This window comes from Geospiza fortis, unplaced genomic scaffold (genome assembly GCF_000277835.1).
Source record: "Geospiza fortis unplaced genomic scaffold, GeoFor_1.0 scaffold171, whole genome shotgun sequence".
Lineage (NCBI taxonomy): Eukaryota > Metazoa > Chordata > Aves > Passeriformes > Thraupidae > Geospiza > Geospiza fortis.
This window is the reverse complement of record NW_005054313.1, coordinates 2,402,210-2,423,831: the sequence shown is the minus strand read 5'-3', so window position 1 is coordinate 2,423,831 and position 21,622 is coordinate 2,402,210. Positions and strand designations below refer to the sequence as shown.

The 21,622-nt window shown below is 39.4% G+C and overlaps 1 protein-coding gene across 3 annotated transcripts in view; it reads left to right on the top strand.

Annotated features, from left to right (window-relative positions):
- Positions 1 to 21,622, top strand: part of ADAMTSL3 (ADAMTS like 3) — a 168,953-nt gene that overhangs the window by 75,632 nt on the left and 71,699 nt on the right. For all 3 annotated transcript variants that reach the window (XR_004081612.1, XM_031055984.1, XM_031055983.1), the window contains exons 5-6: positions 6,430 to 6,666; positions 19,829 to 19,955. Coding sequence is in view for 2 of the 3 variants with exons in the window: in XM_031055984.1 (XP_030911844.1) it covers positions 6,430 to 6,666; positions 19,829 to 19,955 (364 nt within the window). In the remaining variant the exon portion in view is untranslated. The remainder of the gene's footprint in view (positions 1 to 6,429; positions 6,667 to 19,828; positions 19,956 to 21,622) is intronic.

Here is a 21,622-nt window from a genome sequence, read left to right as displayed (position 1 = left end):
AAAGAGTGCCTAGTCCCTTTCAGATCTTAAATAGGATAATTACTCCTTATATTCCCTCTGTTTGCCTAAACTCAGATCTTTATATGTCTGTGTGCAAGAACATGCACATTTAGGTGCACTGGCACAGACAATGCCCATGAGTGAGTGTGAAGCTGGAGCTTTGACCATACAGTTGCTGTTGCTGTGATGCAATCACATTTCATTTTTATGGACACATTTTATGGAAAGCATTAATGTACAGCAAACCTCATGACTCATGTTCCCCTGACTTGCAGTTGTGCTTTGTGCTGTTTAAACAACTGCTGCCCTTCAGCCTGGTCTAGGCTGCCCAAGGTGAGCAGCTCAGCAGGGCTTTGTGGTACCACAGGTCTGCAGAAGGTGTGTGCAATCACAGTCATGCAGGGTGGGTTGTGGTCTGCACTCACCCTTGCTTGGCTGACCTCACAGTACAGTGTGACAGTCATATGTCCTGTTCCAGGAAAGACAGCCGGCAGATAAATAATTAATAATTATACTGAAATGTGGGGCCTGAATTTCCTTTGGGTTGAGTTGTGCCAAAAGGTGTGTAAGCTCAAGTGACACTCAGTCATTACCAATCCCATAATTTTTGCCAGCAGCTGTGGAGTGGGACATGTACTCCTTAAGAGGCTTGACACTGGAAGTTGCCCAGTAAATATTGAATTGGTGCATCTCCTAGGAGAACTGCCCATTGCTGCTTTTCAGTTTGCCGCGCCTACAGGGTCTGCTGTGCCAGTTGGCTCCTGCCCTCCTTGAGAACAAGGTTTGCTCACACCTTGAGTAGCTCTACACTCCACTGCTCAGTGTTGGATGGATTTCCCACCACAGCAGATTGCAGCCGAAGTTCCTGCCAGCAGAAGCAAGTGGAAGTGATAAATGAATCAGTCCCAGTGCATGCAGAAATCAGATTCTGGAGACAAACCCTACCCCTTGCCCTTTCAGAAGAAAAGGCCCAGCAGCTTGGTGCACGAGCTCATAGATAAAAATGCTACCTGCAGAAGTACCCTGATGTTTAAAATCTGTGTGATAACTTGGTAACTTGCAGCCAGTCAGGATGTAAGCAAGGAACAAAATTATCTACTTGTCTACTGCCTATCCAAATGTCTGTTTGTGTGCACTGTACACAGTAACACCTCTGAGTGCTGGATGCCCTGCACTGCAGTGTCCTGCAGGAGTACAGGGAGGTCACCCCAGTGCCCCTTGTTCCTCCAGCACCAGGCCTGGGGAACTGCCCAGGGCACGGAGAAGGGAGGGCGGTGAGGTCCATCTGGGCATGTTCCTGCTGTCATGCACAGGTCTATATGCTTTTAGGATATCTATTGTATTTTAGAATAGCTGTGGACACTGTTCATTTTAAGATTTATGCAGCAGAAATCTGATGGAAATGATGGCGCTTTATGCTTCATCATAGAGAAAATTAAGATGATTCTCATACTCTCTTTGAACTCCCAGAGAATTTATCTGAAGTCACTGGAGCCTGTTTTTTAACTTGAGGACTTATTTTAAAGCGATAAGTGGCAGCGCCTTGTATGTGAATCTGTTTGAATTTATGATGATTCAAATGTTAATTTCCAGACAGGAAACTGCCTTTACAGTTCTGCTTTTGGGGCATGTCTGAAAGGGATCAGGTTCCCATTTCAGTTCAGATGCAGTCAGAATTTCTCAGGAATGGTTTTTCCTAGATTATGGGTTAGATAATGAAGAACTCCTGAGAAAAATATATTTAATGAGATTTCCACTGTTAATACAGTTGATCTCTGAAATTGGCATGCCTGAATTCAAACCCCATGTTAGATCTGAGTTAACCTTGAAACAGGACCTTACACCTAATGTAAATCTGAGACTACTAGGACAGTTTAGTTTCAAATGATATAATTTTCCCAAAAGCATTATTTCTAATCAAGGCTTCTCACTTTAGGAGTGAAACTGTAGTTTGAAAATTAAGAGTTTATACTAGCTTCTTTCCATATTAATAGGTATTACTGGTAACCACATGAGACATTCGGTATAAATACACAGTGTAAAGCTGTCTGCAAATGTAATTTTGCTACATGATACATTACACCACTAGCATCTATATTGGGGAGTACAAATGAAGCACAACTTAATATGTGTGTCATTCTAATGAAAAGAACAAGAATCATTTTACCAGAAAATTGGTTTCATGTGGATTTGTAATGGAATAGTAGTAAGTTCATTGAACTCAAGCATAGTTCCAGAATAATATTAGTGATATTTCAATCAAAAAATTAATTCAAGGTCTTAACAACAAAATAATTGCTAAGATTAAGGTGTATGTATAGCCTGGTTATCTTTCTATCATAACTGAGATGCCAGGTGCATGATTTCCTAAAACTGCATGTGTGCTTTCAGCCTTCCATATAGAGACTTTAGAGAAATAAACTACCCATTGTATGTTGTTCAATGAGATTTTCAGTCTTTCTTGCACCCCTTTTTTAAGTTTCAGTTTTTGTATATAGTGTTACATTCTAATGCTATGTGGAAGTGTTTAAGTTAATCCTTCAGGGTCCTATTCACAGAACAAGTTATTTGGGCCATTTCCCCATAAATTTCACATTCTTGTGTGCCAAAAAGTCGCTTATATTTTTGCCAGAGTGATTCTTCTGCAGTCAGAAAAAACACTATTTTGTAAAAGATAGCCCCATGTTTAATTCCACTGTAAACTTATTATATGCAGATAATGCTCACACTTGTTCAACACATTTATCTATAACTGTCCCAGCATCCACTTAAACCAGCTATTTTACCCCGTTCAGAAAGTCTTGGCTGTACTGTGTCTACTTTAGACTATAATGTTTCACCTTGAGTTACATAGTTTCTCTCTAATCTGTTCATTTATTTAGTTTATATTTACAATGCGGATGCACCATAAGGCTCCCTTGGCTGGGGTGGTTTCCAGCTCAGGTATCCTGATTCAGCTTAGAAGTGGCCTGAAAATTGTGTAGGAAAAACATGGAACCTGAAGCTAATTTCAAAAAGAAAACAAAACAATGACTTCATCAGTTTTGGCTGGGTTTCAAAAAAATGAGATTCAAAGAATAAAGCTAGACAAAGGGCTAGACTTTCTTTGGTGTCATCATTTTTACTGGGAATTTTCTTGCCTTCTCTTTTGTGCTTTTTTCAGTAGAGTAATTGTTGGCAAGAGTCACAGGGTCTGATGCAACCTTCATATTTTGTACATGAACATTGCCTACAAAGATACAGATTTCCCAGGTCAGCTTTGTTTTCAAAGGCTGAGGGTGCTTATTGCCAAAGCTCAAAGATACATTTCATAAGAAGCTAGCTCTTGGATGCAGTAGTTTTTAATTGTGTGTCACCAAAAAAAAAAAAAAAGAAAAAGGGAATCTATCTATACATTGTGTGTGTGTTTTTAATCTTCATGGTAGTCATGTCTAAAGCATCTTTTTCAGATCTGTCTACTATGTTCATAAGTCATGTCATGTTTCATTCCACTGCAAGGTCTGGGTGTGATTGTTTCTGCCAACATTTTCATGTATGAGACCTCATAGATATGTCTTCAGCTCCTTATGCAGTGTATGAACCTACAAATGGCCTGGCCATGGTTCAGGGGATTGAGTGTGATAGAAAAGCTATTGCTGAAATTAAGAAATTGCAGAAATCCTGAAATTAGTAGCAAAAAAATTTAACAAGTAAGAACAAAATGTATAATATTGAGAGGGAAGAGAGAATGGTGGAATGAAGTGATGTCTGAAATAGATTAAAACCAGAGACACACAAACAGGATGAGGGCTGGGTCCCCCATCTTGTTGTCTGATATTATGACCCTGCCCACTTCCTGAACGTGGTTCACCCTTGCCTACCATTCACATCTTTGCCCTGCCTTTTCCTTTCTGTTTTCTAAACCCCCTTTCACTTTTCCAAACCACTCTAATGGAATTAAACTGATGTTTACAAGTCCTCTTGTTGTCTTGATTGCATTCATTCTGTGCTTAGTTGTGTTTCTCTTTAAACTCCTTTCTTTACACAAATATTTATTGTTCCCTGGATAACTGGGATCTGGACTTGGTTGCCATCCAAACTCTGATATAAGGCAAATGATAATAATTTCAGCTCTTTGGTACCCCTCTGTGATGCTCCTTTTATGCTCCTGCTTTTGCACAAGCTCAAACATAAAGCAGGTGGAGCTGGCATGGGAATGGAGCTGCCAGAATCACTTTGGGTTCTTTGAAGGTGCCAAGAGAGAATAGGGAGATGAGGATTCACTTGCTCTGAAGCAGCCAGGAGGGAGTGGAAGGAAGGAGCTGCATTGTGTTGAATCAATGAGAAACATGCAGTAACCATGGGCTTGACATCCTGACTTTGTGGTGTTTGTGTCTTGGCATCGCATCAACAGCCAGTGATAATGGACTGTAGCAGCAGCCTGTCAGAGCTCAGCTGAAGGCCATCACTCTGCTGCTGTACAGATCACTTGAATTCTTTGTGATGAAAATGCAGCCGTGCATGGCTGAGTGACTCTGCTCTCAAATGCTGCTTCTAACTTTACCTGAATCTAGCGTCCAATTTTTATTTTTTGATCCTTAGTTGCTCCTCTGTTTGCATTGGTGGGAGGGAACCATATGGGATCCATATGAACTCTGAAGTCCTCTCTGCTTTTTAGAATTGCCATTGTGGAAAATGAGAGGTGACAGATAAGTCAGAGCCAAAATTCTGCTCTCATTTACACCAGTGCAAACTTGAGGAATTTCTGGGGAGTGACACTGCAGTAAATATGTGTGGCCTCTCACAGTATTTACTCGATGTTCATTGAAGCTCTCACTGGAGGGATTTTGTAGAGGTAAAATATTCCCTGTGTCTTATTCCATCATTGTACACTTTCAAAAAATATGGCTCAAACTAGCATTATCCCAGATTAAAAATAATACAAAATGTGTTGGTATCATTCTAAATTATTGTTACTGTAAGGTGTAGCATTAGACAGAGCTGAAAAGTTTTGCTGGGAAAGTTCAGTAAACTTGCTTAGTGCTCAGCTGCAAAAACTCCATATGTTGGTCAGTAAATTGAATACTGATTTTTAAAAGGTATTTTATGTAGATTACAAGCAATTCAGAGACAGTTCTAGGCTACTGTTTGCCACAGTGAGAAAAAACCCCAGACTGAGTGCAATATTGTTGGAGGCATTGGACAGTAATTCAAAACTTTCTCCTGTATATTTTACTCTCCAGTCCTGTATGATGCACTTGCTATTTTGTCAGCTTTATTCAGGGAAGGCTCAGCTCACTGATAAGGTTGAAGCTGTGGATCAGTATTGTTAACTAATACTTACTAATAAGTTCCATGAGTTCGCCTGACACATCACAATCTTTCAGTCTTCCATCCAAAGAAAACAAAACTTCACTAGAATCAGCCCCACATCTGGCTTATATGTGCAGTTGGAATTCTTGGAAGAATATCCTTTCAGTCTGGCATATGGACTCTTTGACACTGGACATACTTTCAAATGAAGTCTGCAGTGAGGAATTGTTTGACACAGTAACTCCTTTGCCAGTACTTTACCAAAGTTATTTTCAAATCAATCAGTATTCATCTCCATTCCTGTCACTATAGTTTAATGCTAACATCATTGTTTGGGTGCAATGCTTTACGTAGAAAAAAATATTTTAGAATGTTTTGTTTCAAGAGGTTCTCGTATTTGGTCTTTCTGCTGTGTGTGCTGAGGAACTGTGTGGGAGAAGGTAGGGAACTGTCTCATTAGAACTGGAAATACAGGATCAATTGTTACCAATTTGAAGTTTAATCCAACAAAATAAGTCTTACTGCTTCCATGAGATGAAGGTGCTTTGTACTTAGACTAAAGGACTAAGCACTGAAAGTTCTGGTGTTTCCTCCTAAGTCTTGTGCTTTTCTCAAGCAGTACCAAACAATTAATTAGACAAATTTTATTTTTTTATTTACATGTAACCATATTATCTCTTTCATTACTCTGACATATGAATTGATGAATGAGCATAGAGGCCTCTGAAATCCTTTAGTGGGAAAAGCTACTGAAAAGAGAAATGTCAGACATCACCTTGTAGTTGCTTAAAATATATAGATTCCTTTAGAAGCCAATTCTTACTATAGAACCAGACTTTAACTATACTAATTGGTATTATAAAAATTGGCATTTTTAATTATCCTCTCATATCAGTTATGTTGTTATTTCTGGAATATGCATGATATTCTGTACTTGTACTCCAAGCAACGGATTAAGCAACATAAATAATTTTAATACAGTAAAACTTTGCTTGTAGTGTGGCATATTTGTCAAAGCAGATCAGTTCTTGAACCAAGCCTGCCTGAGGAGCTTCTGTGTTATTCATCAGATAACTTTACTGCAAATGCAAAGTATTCCCTAGTTATAAAAAAAATGTTTTTTTGGTTTGTTTTCAGGACTGCCCTTCAGATGTTGGTGACTTTAGAGCACAGCAGTGTTCTGCCTACAATGATGTCAAATACCAGGGACACCTTTACGAGTGGATCCCCGTGTACAATGATCCTACTGCACCTTGTGCCCTGAAATGTCAAGCTCTGGGGAAGAACCTGGTAGTGGAGCTTGCCCCAAAAGTGCTGGATGGCACTCGTTGCAACACTGAATCCTTGGATATGTGCATCAGTGGAATTTGCCAGGTATGTTCATTGTATGAATCTAAATGGGGTCTTTGTTGAGAGGCACTTCGCCCTTCGGTTGGTGTTTTGGGATTGTTTTTCATTCTATCTATCAGTCTCATATAATCTCTATTAAGGAGAAAATGGGACATTTTATGGGGTACAGCCCATAATGGCAGGTATGAGTATGTAGGTCTGTCTTGTATGGATGAGTGACTGCATGTCGTGGCTGCATGAACTGATTGTTTGAGTCTTTAAATGGCAATATAAATTTCTAGATACCTTTATTATTTATTAGTTATGCTATTGACTTTATACAGTTAGTGTAAAAGCAGAGAGTTACAATATTTGAGGCTCGCTAGCCTTGCCCGTGTCTCACTTACAAAGCAATATTGCAAACCTGTTTTATGAACAGAGCAGTTTATAGAGAATGGACATGTTATTGCAATTAGTTTTCTTTCTCTGCAAGTGGTTGTTGCTCTGCTAAATGTCTAAAATGTGTGTGACTCAAAAATGCAGGATATGGCCCAGTGAGAAAAATAGCTCTATTATAGAGGAAAATTTGACACATTTGGCAGAAGACTGGTGCATGGATTATAGCAGCATTAATATATGATCTGGACCTTGCTGTGGGTTTTATGTGACTTCTGTGTACGCTGCAGTTCCGATGCCAGTCTTGTCAACACAGGGTGCATCTGCTGCCTCTGGAACACAAGAATTCCTCACAGGCAGACTCCATTTGTCAATGGTGCTTCACTCTGGGTCCAGCAGTGTTTGTTACCCTCTGTTGGAAATAGGATATTCCTCCAGAAACTCTGGAGGTATAATAATGTATTTACTGGATGCCAAATAATGTATTTCTTGTGCCATGTTCCTAGTGATGCTTCCTACCCCAATAAAAAGGCCTTTACCCAGGAGGGTTGCCCAGCCTTTTCTAGGAGGTGAATTTACAGCAGCCTTTGCTGTCTGTGCCCAGTGCAGCCTGAGTGTCAGCCTGGATCTAAGGCAGCTTTGGCTTTTCAAGGGCTCTGGGGTACCAGTGTCTCCCACAGCAACTTCAAACACCTTCTTCCATCCCTCATACACGGTATAAAATTCTCTTCACCCAGAGTGGATCCAATTTTGGGAAGAACATTTGGGAGGTATATTTAAAAGGGCTGCTTTCAATGTTTCTTCTCAGCATTTTGTAGTATTCATGTGTATATATGATGTAAAATGCTTGGAAATGTAAATAATCCATTTTTAAAATAAATGAAGTGGTGGAGAAGAAATTAATCGTTCCAGAAGCAGGAACTGGAACTCTTACACTGTTGAGGAAAATCAATTTCTTTTCTCTGTCTTCCATTTTTATTTTCTTCATTATTTCTTCCAATTTCACAAAAATATTTTTCAGTGTGAGGTAGCATCTTCAGGAAAAAAACCTGGAACAAACATATTTAGAATGTGTCCTGTGCTGTAACTTATTCAATTTTTTAAATTTATTGCTGATACTCATAAACAATTAGCTTTTTTAACTTAATTTTCTTGAAGTCACTGGCTATTCCTGAGGTGTTTTTGCACAAATTGAACATTTTTGCTTTTTGAGGTATATTTTTGATAATTTAGAGTTGGATAATTTTATTGTGGTAAAAAAACCTGAAGTATAATTCAATTAAATTAAATGAAGATTCACTTAAATAACCTTTTCCTGTTTTGGGGGGAGAGTGGAAGGTTTCTTACGTGAGAAGGGGGCTGTGGGAGGTGAGGTCTTCCTCAGAAAACAACACAGAGCTTTGTGCTACTCCTGTTTGAGCAGGAAAAGAAAACAAATTGACATCTAATCTTTCCCAGAAAAACATGGTTATTTAGTTAACTGCTCTTAAGAGAGAGAGCACGGTCGTGATTCTCCACAATTGTTGCTGTGAGATCTGTCTGGTGGGTTCTGACATGGAATTGGCACAACCAGCAAATTGCTTGGCGTGTGTTTTTACAGCTAACTCATCTAAATGAGCATATCACACTGCTGGTGTGGGGATCTTCACTTCTGCGCCTGGGAGCACCAAAGACTTTCTGTACAGGAGACTGGTGCTGGTTTTGATCATTTATTGTCTCAACTTCCCCTCCTCTCCAGTGTGATTTCACTTTTGTCTGTGTTCTGGCTCCTGCTAAGGTGGGCTGCATCACTAATTCTGCCTCTTGCTCAAGCTCTCCCCTTGGCAGCATTTGTATTTACAAACATGGTGAATTCTTCTTCTCCGGCTTCAGTTCTCATCCTTTGCACTTCCCTTATCAAGCAAATCAAGCTAAATAAGCTCTATCCAAGAAAATTGTGAGGTGACAAAGCTGCACACTGAATAGGAGGTGGGAGGCTTTACAGGAGGTGAAATCTAAAGACTGGTGGTGCAGGGAAAGGTTTATTGGGAAAATTAGTAAGATATTTTGGGGTTGCTTGAGGCTTAACTCAGTCAAACCATTTGATCATGCTTTAGTTTGCTACTGTCCTGCTTCTGTTATCAACCCAAGTATCTGGGGCTGTTGTGTTAAATGGGGACAGGTCAAAACTTCACTGCCAGGATTTTCACACTTCTGATATTTTTTCTAGTCTCTGCATAACTCCCCAAACATTTTTTCATATAATGTGTTCCTGCTGTGCCCATCTGGCTGTGGGTGGAGACATTTAAAAACATCTGCATGTCAGACACATATGTGGGCAACATTTGCCCAGATACTCTGCCTGCTTTGGGGCCCTGCCTCTTCTTGGGTTTTGTTTTTAATTTGTGCAGACCTGCTTTTTTCCTACCAGAATGCAGAATGGGGTGTTACTTGTGCCAGCACCTGAAATGGTTACAGTGATAATTTTCCTAATATGGAGTAATATGTTTGGACAACAAATACACGCATCACCCAAAAAATCTGGAGTCCTGAGGAGCAGCCTGAGTAGTTCTGTCCTAGGCTGTCACAATTAGGTCAAGGATGATGTAAATCCTGCAGTGAACTTTCCATTTAGTGTCAGCAAGTGGTTTGTGTTCCAAAAAAGGCAGACACTACACTGTGCCTTGTAGCATATGGCATAAATTTAGCTGACATCAGAACACATGCCACATGTCAAGGGGAGCACCATCCACTTCTGCCATGCCAGCTCTCCTCTGTCACATGTCATCATATGGCAAGTAGGTATCACTCACCACCAAAGCACTTCTATGCTGGATGTAAATATCTGTCAGAGTTTTCATTGAAAACAGTTTCTGTAAGCTCTTGGAAGGCTCTTGCCTTTTTTTTTTTATAAGCTTTGTTTGTGCTTTAAACTTAAAATTATAGCAGCTGATTAATTTCTTTGAATCTTGACTCCTTTTATCTTGAGAGTTGCTTTCTCAAACTGTTTGTTTTGTGTACTTTCTCTTTTGGTTCCTGCAGATTCATTTTTTTTGCTGTAAATATGTTTAAGGGCTGCCCAAGATGCACAGGAGGTTTGGTGTGCAGAGACTCAGAAAGGAAGGTTTCCTTTCCCATCCCATGTTACTGCAGACATGTTTCTAACACATGTTAGTCTGAGTAGTTAATTCCTAAATAGCTATTAAAAAAGCAGCTTTTTCCCCTCCAAAATTAATATTTACTCTTGATCTCTTCTTAATATTTAAAATTAGAAAAAAAAATGTCTGTGTTGCCTTTTTCTTCATTTTAGCCTTTGAGTGATTCATAGGAAGAATTGATTTTGAGGTAGATCTGTGTCAGGCCAGCTGTTATAGTAAACCTGGCATTCTTTCCTGGGTACCACTAATTAGCAGATGCACAGAGTAAAGTAAATTTGGAGCATGGAGGAACCCTGTGTAGATGCCTGTGCTCTGTCTGTGTGTTACTGCACCAGAGCTGGACCCTGCCCAGAAAGACTGGCAGTAACTCAGGGAGATCCAGCAAAACTTTCTGGCTCTCAGAGCTGCATATCAAAAACTTCATGTGACTGCACACGTGTGACAGGGATCATAAAACTGGGAGTGGGGAGCTCCAGCTGCAGCTCAGCTGGGAGATGCTGGTGGCTCTCCAGAAGTCCCACTGGAGGATGGGGCTGAGCTAAGCAGGGGCTGCAACATCCTGGTGACCTGTCAGTGTCACCCTCCCTAGCCTCAGGGGGCTGGTTTCTCATCTGTGGAAGCTCTTGGCACTGCCCAGATCATGGAGCCACCCTTTCTGCTCCTGCCCCTTTGAATGTCCCTGCCCACCTTGGTGTAGTGGTTCCCTTGTGATGACATTGTTGGCAACTCAGTGGTGGGCTTTTATAAATAAATAATAATGCCAGAATGCTCTCAGACACTGCAGGTAATAATGGAATACTCTCAGACATTGAAGAGGTTTTTGAGATCACTTGTTTTTTCTTTTGCAGTTTCCCACTTCTGCTCGAAACTGGTGGTTTTTTTCAGGTCTTATCTTATTCTCTCTCCTACTGTTTTTTATGGAGAATGCTCTCCATAGGGATTTCTTGCTGTGGAAGTTTATCCTTTCTTGTCAGATGAGTAGTGGGTTTTTTCTGATCTCCAGTGCCTTATCTATACCTCTTTGGTCATAAGTGGTTCACTGCCAAGTTTTGTTTTGTTTTAGTGAGCTGAGTGCAAATGTGACTTTACTTCCCAGCCTAGCAAGGACCTAAATCATGTGAGCAGTGATAGCAGAAAAACTCATGATTTGGGTGTCATCTTGCAGTAGAGCCTTAGTAACCTTCAAATCCCCCAGTGCTAACTTCACCAAGCAAGGCAGTTTTGGGTGAACCCAGCCAGAAAAGGAGCAAAGTAATTTGATTTCATGTACTGATTTCTTTTTTGAAAGCGTTCTCACAAACAAGAAGCTCACTGGGAGTTTGTGTCCTATCCTCTGGCTGTGTGTATGTGTGTTTTTTTATATGGAGACCATGTGGGAAAGGGTACTTGCTCCTGCTGGGTGGTCCTATAATCTTTCAGCTCCTCTAGCATGTGACAGATCCTGTAGTAAGAGTTAAAGGTTTTGGAAGCACTTTGTTTTATTTGATGGAAGTGGATTTACAGAGTTGTGGAACACTCTTTAGCCTCTTGCCTTCAGATATAAAATGTCAGCAGAAATATGTGGAAAGTCTTTTTAGGAGCCCTTTAGTATGCAGTGAATTTTATGCACTGTATTTTTTTATTTTCTGGGGGGTTTTTTATTGCTTTACATTCTTTTCCTCTGTATGGATGGCTCAGGAATTTGAACATCATGCAGCGTCTCCTTGTGCCCATCATTCTGACTTATTTTGCACGTCCATTCTGAGGTTTGCATTTTGACACACTTTGCCTTTGCTGCCTGATTTCTTACCTGTGAGGAACTGAAAATGCTCAAAGAGAGGAAGTTTTCCTCCTCCCAGCATGGCTGCTGCCCATTCACCTCGGCAGCTGGGACTGCAGCTTCGAGCACATGGGCTGGGGAGCTCCCTGGTGTCCTGAGCCTGGAGGAGCTTTATTCTGTTATTAGCACATGCTGAAGCCTGTGTCAGCTTGTCTGGGCTGCTACTGTCCTGGGCTGGTTTGATGCCAGAGATGTGGGAACCCGTGCCACAATCAGGCCTTTGTTAGCTCAGACATAACTGAAGAGTTGTGAGACAGGACCATGTGAGAAGAAAATCATGACTCAGATAAAGTCATCAGACTTTAGACCCAGATAAATCCTCAGTGAGGATAAACTTGGGCTTGAAAGCCCTGCTTGAAAGCTAAGATTCCACACTACTTTTAAAGTAAATTAAAAAAAAAACAAGAAGTTGCTTAATTGGAGGGATGTTCTGGTATCTCTCCCTCTGCTTGTCAGAATCAATTACTTGTGGCTGATGAGCATGGGAAAGAGACAGTGGGAGCTTTTTTCTTTATGTTCTCTCTGGGGACATATTTTATCTGTGTAGGAATAAAGTGCAAGCTGAAGCTATCATGAAGTGAAGGATGAGAGCAGGGATTGCAAAGTCCGTGAATAGATGGGCTTTGAATGACAGCAAGGTTTTACAGCAGGGCAAAGAGACGTGGAAAACAGTGACCAAGGGAGAGCAGGATTTTCACATGACAGTTTTTAAATTCATTTTTATTACAGTGAATTCCCATAGCCATATTTAAAATTAATTATTTGTTGTGTGCATACAGTCAGTCCTGACATCTGCCTGTGCTGGATTCTGTGCTCAGACAAGTAGAGCAGGGGAAAATGCAGCAAATATCTGACATTGATGCAATGAGATCTCTGTACTGTCATAGCACATGCAACTGTGCCATGAAACACAACCTTAATTTCTCTGGGTTTTGGATTTTGTGTGTGTCTGTGTTTTCGGAAATAAAAATCCCCTTTCTCTGAGCAAGACCCAAAGGACTTTAATTTTCCCTATTCAGTGATTCTAATAAATTGCAATAAAGATTTGTCTTTTTGAGCATGTAAGGGTTTTTCACTGTTTTCTTCCTTTACTAGTAAATGCTGAAATAAAACATGTCCTTCCTTAGTCAAGTAAAAAACTTGGAAAAGGCATTTTTGTCAGAAGTAATTTGGAGGTTATCTTGTATTTTGGGCAATGCTGTTAACCTTTAGAAGTATGTAGATGTTCTTATTCTGTTTTTATCTTAGTTCTCATCTCTTGTAAGCCTGAAATAAATCATTTGCTTTATAGAAGTCCAAATACTGCTATCCTGGTGGCTGGGCAGTCAGATCACTAAGTTGGATGTGCTTGGTGTAATAGTTTCTTTTCACACTGTATTTTGCAAATCCTAACAAATTTTAAAGGCAGTGGAAGGCACTTGCACCTGGGACACAAAGCCTTTGCCCCCCTTCAGATCTGCTGCTGGCCAATTGTAAGACAAAAACCACTGGACAATGTGTACTGAGATAATTACAGACTGTTCAGCCCTTGAAGGGAAGGATCTCCTGTGCAGTAACTCTCTCACATTCTTGTGAGAAGTACAATTATCATCTCCAGTTGTGCATTCTGCTGTGCAGCTCCTTGCTCAGCAGAAGTACAGCACCTCTTTGGCATTTTAAGCACATTGGGCACTTCCCCATAAATGATTTGCTGGGTTTTCTGCTTCAGCTGAATTTCAGTAAGTGCCATCTGTATGTTTGTGTTGAAATTCCACTTGCAGGTTGTTCCTGGAGTGCACATTCTGTGCATCCTTTGAAAGAGCCAGGCCACTGGAAGCACATGAATAGAAATGTACCCAGAGTAGCCTTCAGCTGGGTTTTCCTGAACACCTGAGGGGTTTTCTCAGCAGCTGTAGAGGGATGGTAATTATGTCACATTGAGATATAGTTGAATTGATTTTCTGTTTTCATTTTGTTAAACCAAATCTCATTAATAAAGGGCATTACTCCCTGACACTGAGCTGCCAGTCCCTCAAGCAAGCACAGAACACTGCAAAACAGAAGCTTACCTAATAATTTTAATGGAATCACTGATAAATGAGAGTCTGTATCAATAATACATTTCTTAGTTGAAGTAGGAAGTTATTTAGTTTTTAACAAATACATTGCTAAATATTTAAATGGCATGTCTGCTAAAGAGCTTAGTCTAAGGCATGGTTGATAGAAAAATAATGGCACTAGTGCAGCTTCAGTTTTAATGTTTCATAGAATTTATGTATCTGTCACAAATAAAAATTGCAGTGATTTATTCTTTTGTGGCTGCTTCTATTAGGAGAACTCAGAATATTTGTTTTTTCTGGCTATACCTGGATCTTTGGCTCCAGAGGACCCTAGAAGGGGGAAAGCTCACTTTGAAAGAGAAATATTATTTATAATTATCTATAGTGCTGGATATGATCTCATGCTTTTGACAGTAATATTGACAATTAACACTTATGTGATGCTTGTTATACAGAGATGTCTGGTTTTACTCATCTCTGAAATAAATATTTTTATTTTATAAAGTTTAGGTTTATCTTCAGCTTATTTATTTGAAGAATATAATCTTCAGTCAGTGGCATTCCAGAAAACTTGAATAATTGAAATTGAATTTAGGATGGCTAAAGCAATGGTACAACAAACATGTGTTGAAATTTTGAAACTTAATTCTGTATTGGATTCTGCACTTCTAATCCAATTCTAGTCCATGTTTGTATTTTTACTTATTAAGAGAAGTCTCTGAAAGGATGGAGGGGAGGGTGTGGGTGGGGTTTGCCTTGTTTTTCACTATGGTGCTTTTTTACCATATTGGAATTTCAGTTAAAATTTTGTCATCTTGCAGTCCTGTCAATTTTCTTATCATACTTAATTATAAACATCTTAACAAAGGAAGCCTTTTGAATGTAGCAGATTATTCTTGGACCTTCACAAATCAAAATTAACATGCTACATTAATTTCTTTGTTTAAGTCCAATTCCTCAGCTGAAACACTACTAATTGAATATGACCTAAAGAAACAGCTTTACATGAGCTTCTGAGTGATTTTTGGATTCATATTTGCAAAAATATTTTTAATGTTCCATAGTCACGTTTAACATATCAGCAGTGATTTCATTCTTCTCTTTCATCTATATTGCTGTATTTTATACCCTGACCTTTTGCTCTTCCTTTGCCTTTCTGAACCTACGTGAACTATTCTAAGCATGCTCCAAAGTATTTAACACATTCAGGATTGTCTTTCACCACAGCACTGCCATGCTAAGGTTTGTTGAAGCAGATGGGTGGTTTTGTTCACTGCTTAACCAGATGCTTTCTATCCGAGTTGCTCGTGAGAAAAGTATGTATAATTCTGTAAACTATAGAATTCTTTTTCATATTTCTTTTTTTTTCCCCTTTGTGAGAACAGACAAGTAACTTATTCAGGTTCTGTCCAAAAATATTAATGGACTGGGGACCTGTTTCTGAAAATAATCCTGCCATATCCAAATTCATTTGTACCCCACGATGGACAGTTTTATAAATTCACAAACTGCTCATTTCCTCAATACTCTTCTTATATTAAATTTCTGCTTGCTGTTTGTTTTGTTACATATTGGTGAATACTCTCCCTGCTGTTTGAGGAGCTCAATTACAACCTGGTCATTACAGTACCTGTATCATTTTTTGGGATGATGATATTTATGATTACAAATTTCTTAAATTCACTGGGTCCCCACCCTTCCATTACACAGTTTGTGTTACCGCTTGTTTCATTTATTCAGCCTATGTTAAAATCACCTAATATCATTTCTGACTATGCCCTAAAAGCCTGCAGATGTTTTCCCAGTCTGCCTGTAATATTTACAGCTGATCCCTTTGCTCTGTAAACAGCAAGCAATGTGGGGTAAATTAATCCCACGAAATTCCTTAATTGTGAAAATCATCAGCCTCTTTGGCTGGCTGAGGCGGTGTGTGAGTGGAGGAAGGCTGCTGCCATTTATCATTTTCTTGTCCTTGTTGCAGCTTTATTTGCAAATAACCAGATTTACTGCCTTCAAAATGTTTCATCAAACACTTTTTTCTCTCCAGTAGTTATTGGCTAAATTATGAATACCTTAAATTCATAATATTTTGTGTCACAATGCTATATGCTTTTGGGAGCCTGTTTCCAAGGCTGTACCTTACACCTCCCTCTTCTGGTGAGATCTGTGGCTGTTCAGCTCACCTGAGACATACCTGATCAAGGGTTTACAAACAGATAAAAAAGGCTGGCTCTAGACTCTGAGGCTTGAAATATGTCCCATCCCAGTGTTCACTTATTAAGATTCCTTCTTGAATTAGCTCTAAGTTTGTGAATTGTCGCTTAAAAACCTGTGAAATTTTTGGGTCCTTCATGTTAAACAAAATCTGGGATTCTATGCTCACTTGAAGTCAAAATTGTGATTATAATTTGAGTTGTTTTCTAAATTGTGTTCCCAGATATCATTGCTTGATATTCATATTTGTAACAGCTGATGCAAACATGATCTGGGAAGGAAATCCTGAACACACCACCTTTGCTGTCAGGGGAGCTGTAAACCTTTTCCCACATCCAAGTCCCTTGCAGCTAGCACTCCTGTTTTATTTCTGTGGCATTTCTGTATTATTAAAAAATAAGCAATAATACCATATGAAACAGCCCTCCAAAGCATGCTGCTGTGCTGATTATCTTTTTGTACGTTCTGTGTAGGACACAATAATGCCTTGTGTTTGCACAGTTGCTTAAAAACCTGTGAAATTTTTGGGTCCTTCATGTTAAACAAAATCTGGGATTCTATGCTCACTTGAAGTCAAAATTGTGATTATAATTTGAGTTGTTTTCTAAATTGTGTTCCCAGATATCATTGCTTGATATTCATATTTGTAACAGCTGATGCAAACATGATCTGGGAAGGAAATCCTGAACACACCACCTTTGCTGTCAGGGGAGCTGTAAACCTTTTCCCACATCCAAGTCCCTTGCAGCTAGCACTCCTGTTTTATTTCTGTGGCATTTCTGTATTATTAAAAAATAAGCAATAATACCATATGAAACAGCCCTCCAAAGCATGCTGCTGTGCTGATTATCTTTTTGTACGTTCTGTGTAGGACACAATAATGCCTTGTGTTTGCACAGTTGTGTGATTTTTTGTTACACCCAGTGGGAGTTTGTTTTCACAGGGGCTGTGTGGAAGAGCCCAGGCTGGATGTTTGTTATTGTCATGTTGGGCTCTAATGGGCTGGTCCTGCTCTGCTTGCTCAGTGCCCTCCTCCCACTAAAAACCTGCAGCATCTGTAGCCTACAAATATACAAAAGCTAAGCTAGGAAAAACAGCACTTTTCCACACAGGGTATCACAATATGCAGCTCATTTTTTCCTTTGAAATTAATTGATGAGTGAATAGATTGTTTTTTAATATACAGAAAAGGAGATTTCAGTATGAAACAGAGATGTATTAGAGATATATGTGGAGATATTACACTTGCAGTGATACAACTTACCTCCATGTTCTAGTAGTGTCTTTATGTGAATAAGGGCAGGAGGATCAGTGGACTTTTCAACAACTTGAAAAGTCTTCCAAATAGAAATATAGACTCTCTCAACCTCTGGTATGGTGTCCATCACTGCACCATCTGCATACTTCACAATATTTATATTTAGGAGATTAATTCATGCAACAGCTCTGTCAGCTGGGGATCTGCAGTTAGACTCCTTCCATGGATTGGAATGGAAAAGCACAGGAATTTTGAAGGGTCAGAAAAGAAATTCTGTGGTGGAGCTGGGAACTGAAAGAGTTGTCAATGCTGAGGCAAATATGTCTGTGGAGCACATTATTATTATATCCCATAAAATTTCATCTGTTTTCTGATTCACAGAGAAGCACAGTCAGTTTCTGTTTCTTGAATGATGTTTTCATTCATTTCTCAATGTTAATTGTTTATAAAGTATGAAGATAGACTTGTTTATAGTCATTTGTTTGCAACCTTTTAATGTTTTTCTGGGTGTCAATAATGAGCCCAGACCTAATGCTAAAGACAACTTCAAGTGCAAATACTTTAATCTGTAATCCATGCCTAAATTACATACAATGTTCCCACATGCCTCCTGTGTGGTAAATAAGCACCTGTTCTGAGATGGTCTGAGCTCACACGTGTGTACATTTGCTTTATTTTTACAACTAAGTTTTTGTTAAGACCCAGATGATTTACTGTTAGTGTTAAGTGCCTTATTTATTTTTTAAATTAATTCCTTGCTGGTCTAGAATTAAGGTTCCCTTCAATTGCAGGAATAAAATAATTTCCTGCTGCTAATGTAGGTTTCTCTGGAAAATCTGAAGCCCTTAGGGAGGAGATGCCTTCCCTGCAGGTCTTTCAAGTAAAGGACTGTAAACTGTCCCCATTAATGCCCTCCTCTAAAGGGAATTCGGGCTGTAAGGAATTGGGAAAATAAGGGAAAGGGGCTGAAGGGGGAGGTGGGGCTGCTTTGTTTTCTTTTCCACAGACATGTGAAACTTTGAGATTGCATTTCTCCGTGTTTGGCAGTGGATGTGTGTGATTTGTGTGTCTGTGTGTGTGTGTTGACTCAGACTGGAAGACCCAGCCCTGCCTCTTACGTGTGGACTGGATCCTCACCTCTCCAAGGGGATCGTGTGTCGGTTCTGGCACAGCACAGATGCAGGATCTTGGCAGCTGAGACTGCCCCTTCCAAGCATTTTTATATAGGAAGAGGCGTGTGCTGGCCACTTTCAGAATTCTAGCACTGCTTTTAACTCTGAGTTTCCAGAGGGTTTTCTATCCATTTGTCAGTTTGGATTTTTGTTAAATATATACACCCATGACAAATTAGCTGCCCTTCTCAGGGATATGTGAATGTAAGAGCCAGGTAGGCTGACTTGAGAAAACTCGAAGCTGGAGATCAGCTTTTTACCACGTTGTTCAGCACTTGGTACTCCCAGAAAGATTCTTCTATGAAATGGTAAAGAGTAAATCAGGTGAGGCCAATTGTTTATCTTCCATTCAACTGGAAGCTGCTTTTAGTCAGTTTTGGTCTATTCTTTGTCTTTCCATTTTCACTCCCATCTTTCTTGTGGAGTTGGCTGATATGCAAAAAAAGAAAAACCTGGAAAAATGTTTTCATTATAATTTGGAGTGTTTTCAGTTGACAGGGTTTTTTTTTAAATTGCTTTTTGAATTTTTGGCAGTGTTTAAGTTTGGGTGTTTTTATAATAATCTTTGGAAAGTTTTATAGAATGGGTCTTATATTCATAAACCAGAAAAAATCCAAAGGTGAGAAGTGAATCATCCAAGTTTTTTAAAAGCTGGTTAGCAAATTGATATTGATGTAAATGGCAAATAGATCTACACAAGTGCCAGTTAAATTCTGAGTGGCCAAGACACTAGAATGTTAGCACTGCCCTCAATTCCCTCTCTGTGAAGCTGAGGGCTGAGTGCCCTTTAAATTTTTAACTTGGATTATTTAATTGCATTTATCCTTTCTCAGACATAATTAAACAGGTGATGAAAACCAAATTGTAAATAACATAGCTATGCCTTGTCTTGAAAAGAATAATGCTCAATGGTATTCATTCACATAAGTAGTGGGAAACGGATTCATGTATTTCCTATGCTTGGATAGCTTCATATATCAGTTGTTGTGGTTCATCATTAAAATCATGGAAATGACAGCATGCTTTTAAAATCCTAAATGGCAAGATATGCTTTGATAGAATGAGGCCAACTCATAAAATCAAAAGGATAACATAATAAATAAAATTCCAGAAACCTGAGCATGTCTACTACAGCTTTGCCCTCCTTCTGACTGTGGTGTTGATGTTGGCAGGCAGTGGGCTGTGATCGACAACTCGGGAGCAATGCCAAGGAAGACAACTGTGGAATCTGTGCAGGAGATGGCTCAACGTGCAGGCTTGTGAGGGGACAAGCTAAGGCACATGTCTCACCAGAAAAAAGTAGGTTGCAATTTGATCCTGGGGTGATTTATCCTTGATTGTGTTTTCTTCTTGTGTGTTAGCATGCATATTGCAGTGACCTCTTAGCCAGATACTTGTTTGCAGTTTTGCAAAACTACTTATTCTGAAGTCTGTGCTAGATTAGTCTGCTGAAATTCCGTGAGGGATACCACACATTAGGGTATAGCTAGGAAAGAATTTGAGATATGCATTTTTTTTAATAGAGCTACTCAATTCATTCTATCAGGAATAACCATCAAGATGCACATCTTATTTTAGAGGGTATCCTCATGTTGCAGTATATGTGATGCTGCAGCAATCCATGGAAATCCATCTTATAGATGATTTTATGGAAATAGTGGCCTTTCCTTGTAAGTACCTGGTTTTCAAATTAACTTGGATTTTTTTTTAATTTTTCTTGTTTGTTTGTGGGTTTTTTTGTGACGTCCAATGACAGTTGCACTTCAGGGACAAGTTACTACTTATATGGTACAAAAAGCACAAAGTGAAAGGGGCTAATGCTTCCATCTCTTTTTTGTGTGTTTGTCTCAAATTCCACCATTCTTTCCTCAAAATAATGAGCACCTTACTGGGAGTAACTCTGTAGGTCTCGTAATATCAAAAATATAAAATATAAAAGGGGAGGGGTATTGGAATTAGACCCTTTGCTGGAATCTGAAGAGTCTGCCTGTTTTGATATGCAGCCAAAGTTTTCCAAACAAAAACTCTCCTCTGACACTAGCGCTCTCCACCCTCACAGATGATGCTCCCTGGAATCTCACAGCACATGTCCCATGTGTTTATCATATGAATAGTTGCCTCACCTAATTTTTTCTTTTTCTGAACTCACGCCGTGTATTTGTCACATGGAGATGAGGCCTTTGAGGTTAATTACCTTCTTGCAAAGTCACCAGATAGAAGGGTGCTCTTAAAGTCAGTGCTCAAAGTTCAAATGCAACCAGCTTTTCTTTTTAATGGATGAAGCCCCTGCCTCTGAGTGCTGCCTATATTTTAATACTGTTGTATTTCAGCCTGCAAAGATTTCGCTTGTGCACTGATTTTGAAAGAGCTTTGTCTATGGAATCATGCTAAAATCTTATTGCAGTATATATAACTATTCCCGTGGAGTTTTTAATGCCCCTATTTTCAATTTGGATGTAGCTTGGAGTAGTTTATTTGTTATCTCGGTGATCGTTGCTTTGCAGTGTGGTGCCTTGTACTGCCCTGCAAGGGTGTTGGGCACCACTGTGCAGGAGCATAATTTCTGTAATTCAGTACATGTGTAAAGGAAAGACAATCTAAATTAAAAAGTGGCTGGTTGTGTGGCAGTGACTTTTGAAGTCACAGGATAATTTTGCACAAGTCAAAGAGCCTTTTTTACATATTAGATGGTCTATCAGTGTTAGCCTTTGCCTTGCTTTGACTAAAGGTCCTTTTTATTGATGAGAGAGTGTAGTTCAGTAATTTATAGAATTTTTCATTGTGAAAGAGTGAGAAAATGTCTTGAATGCTTACAATGAGCTGAAAAAGAACTTTCATGGGGGCCACTTTTTATTCATTCGCCATATCAAAGGCTCAGAGCTTCTGGGCAGCATAGATCAAGCACTTGTAAAGCAAATACTTTTGTAGTGTCTCCAAGTTGTATTTGGTTTGTGTGTATAGATAGA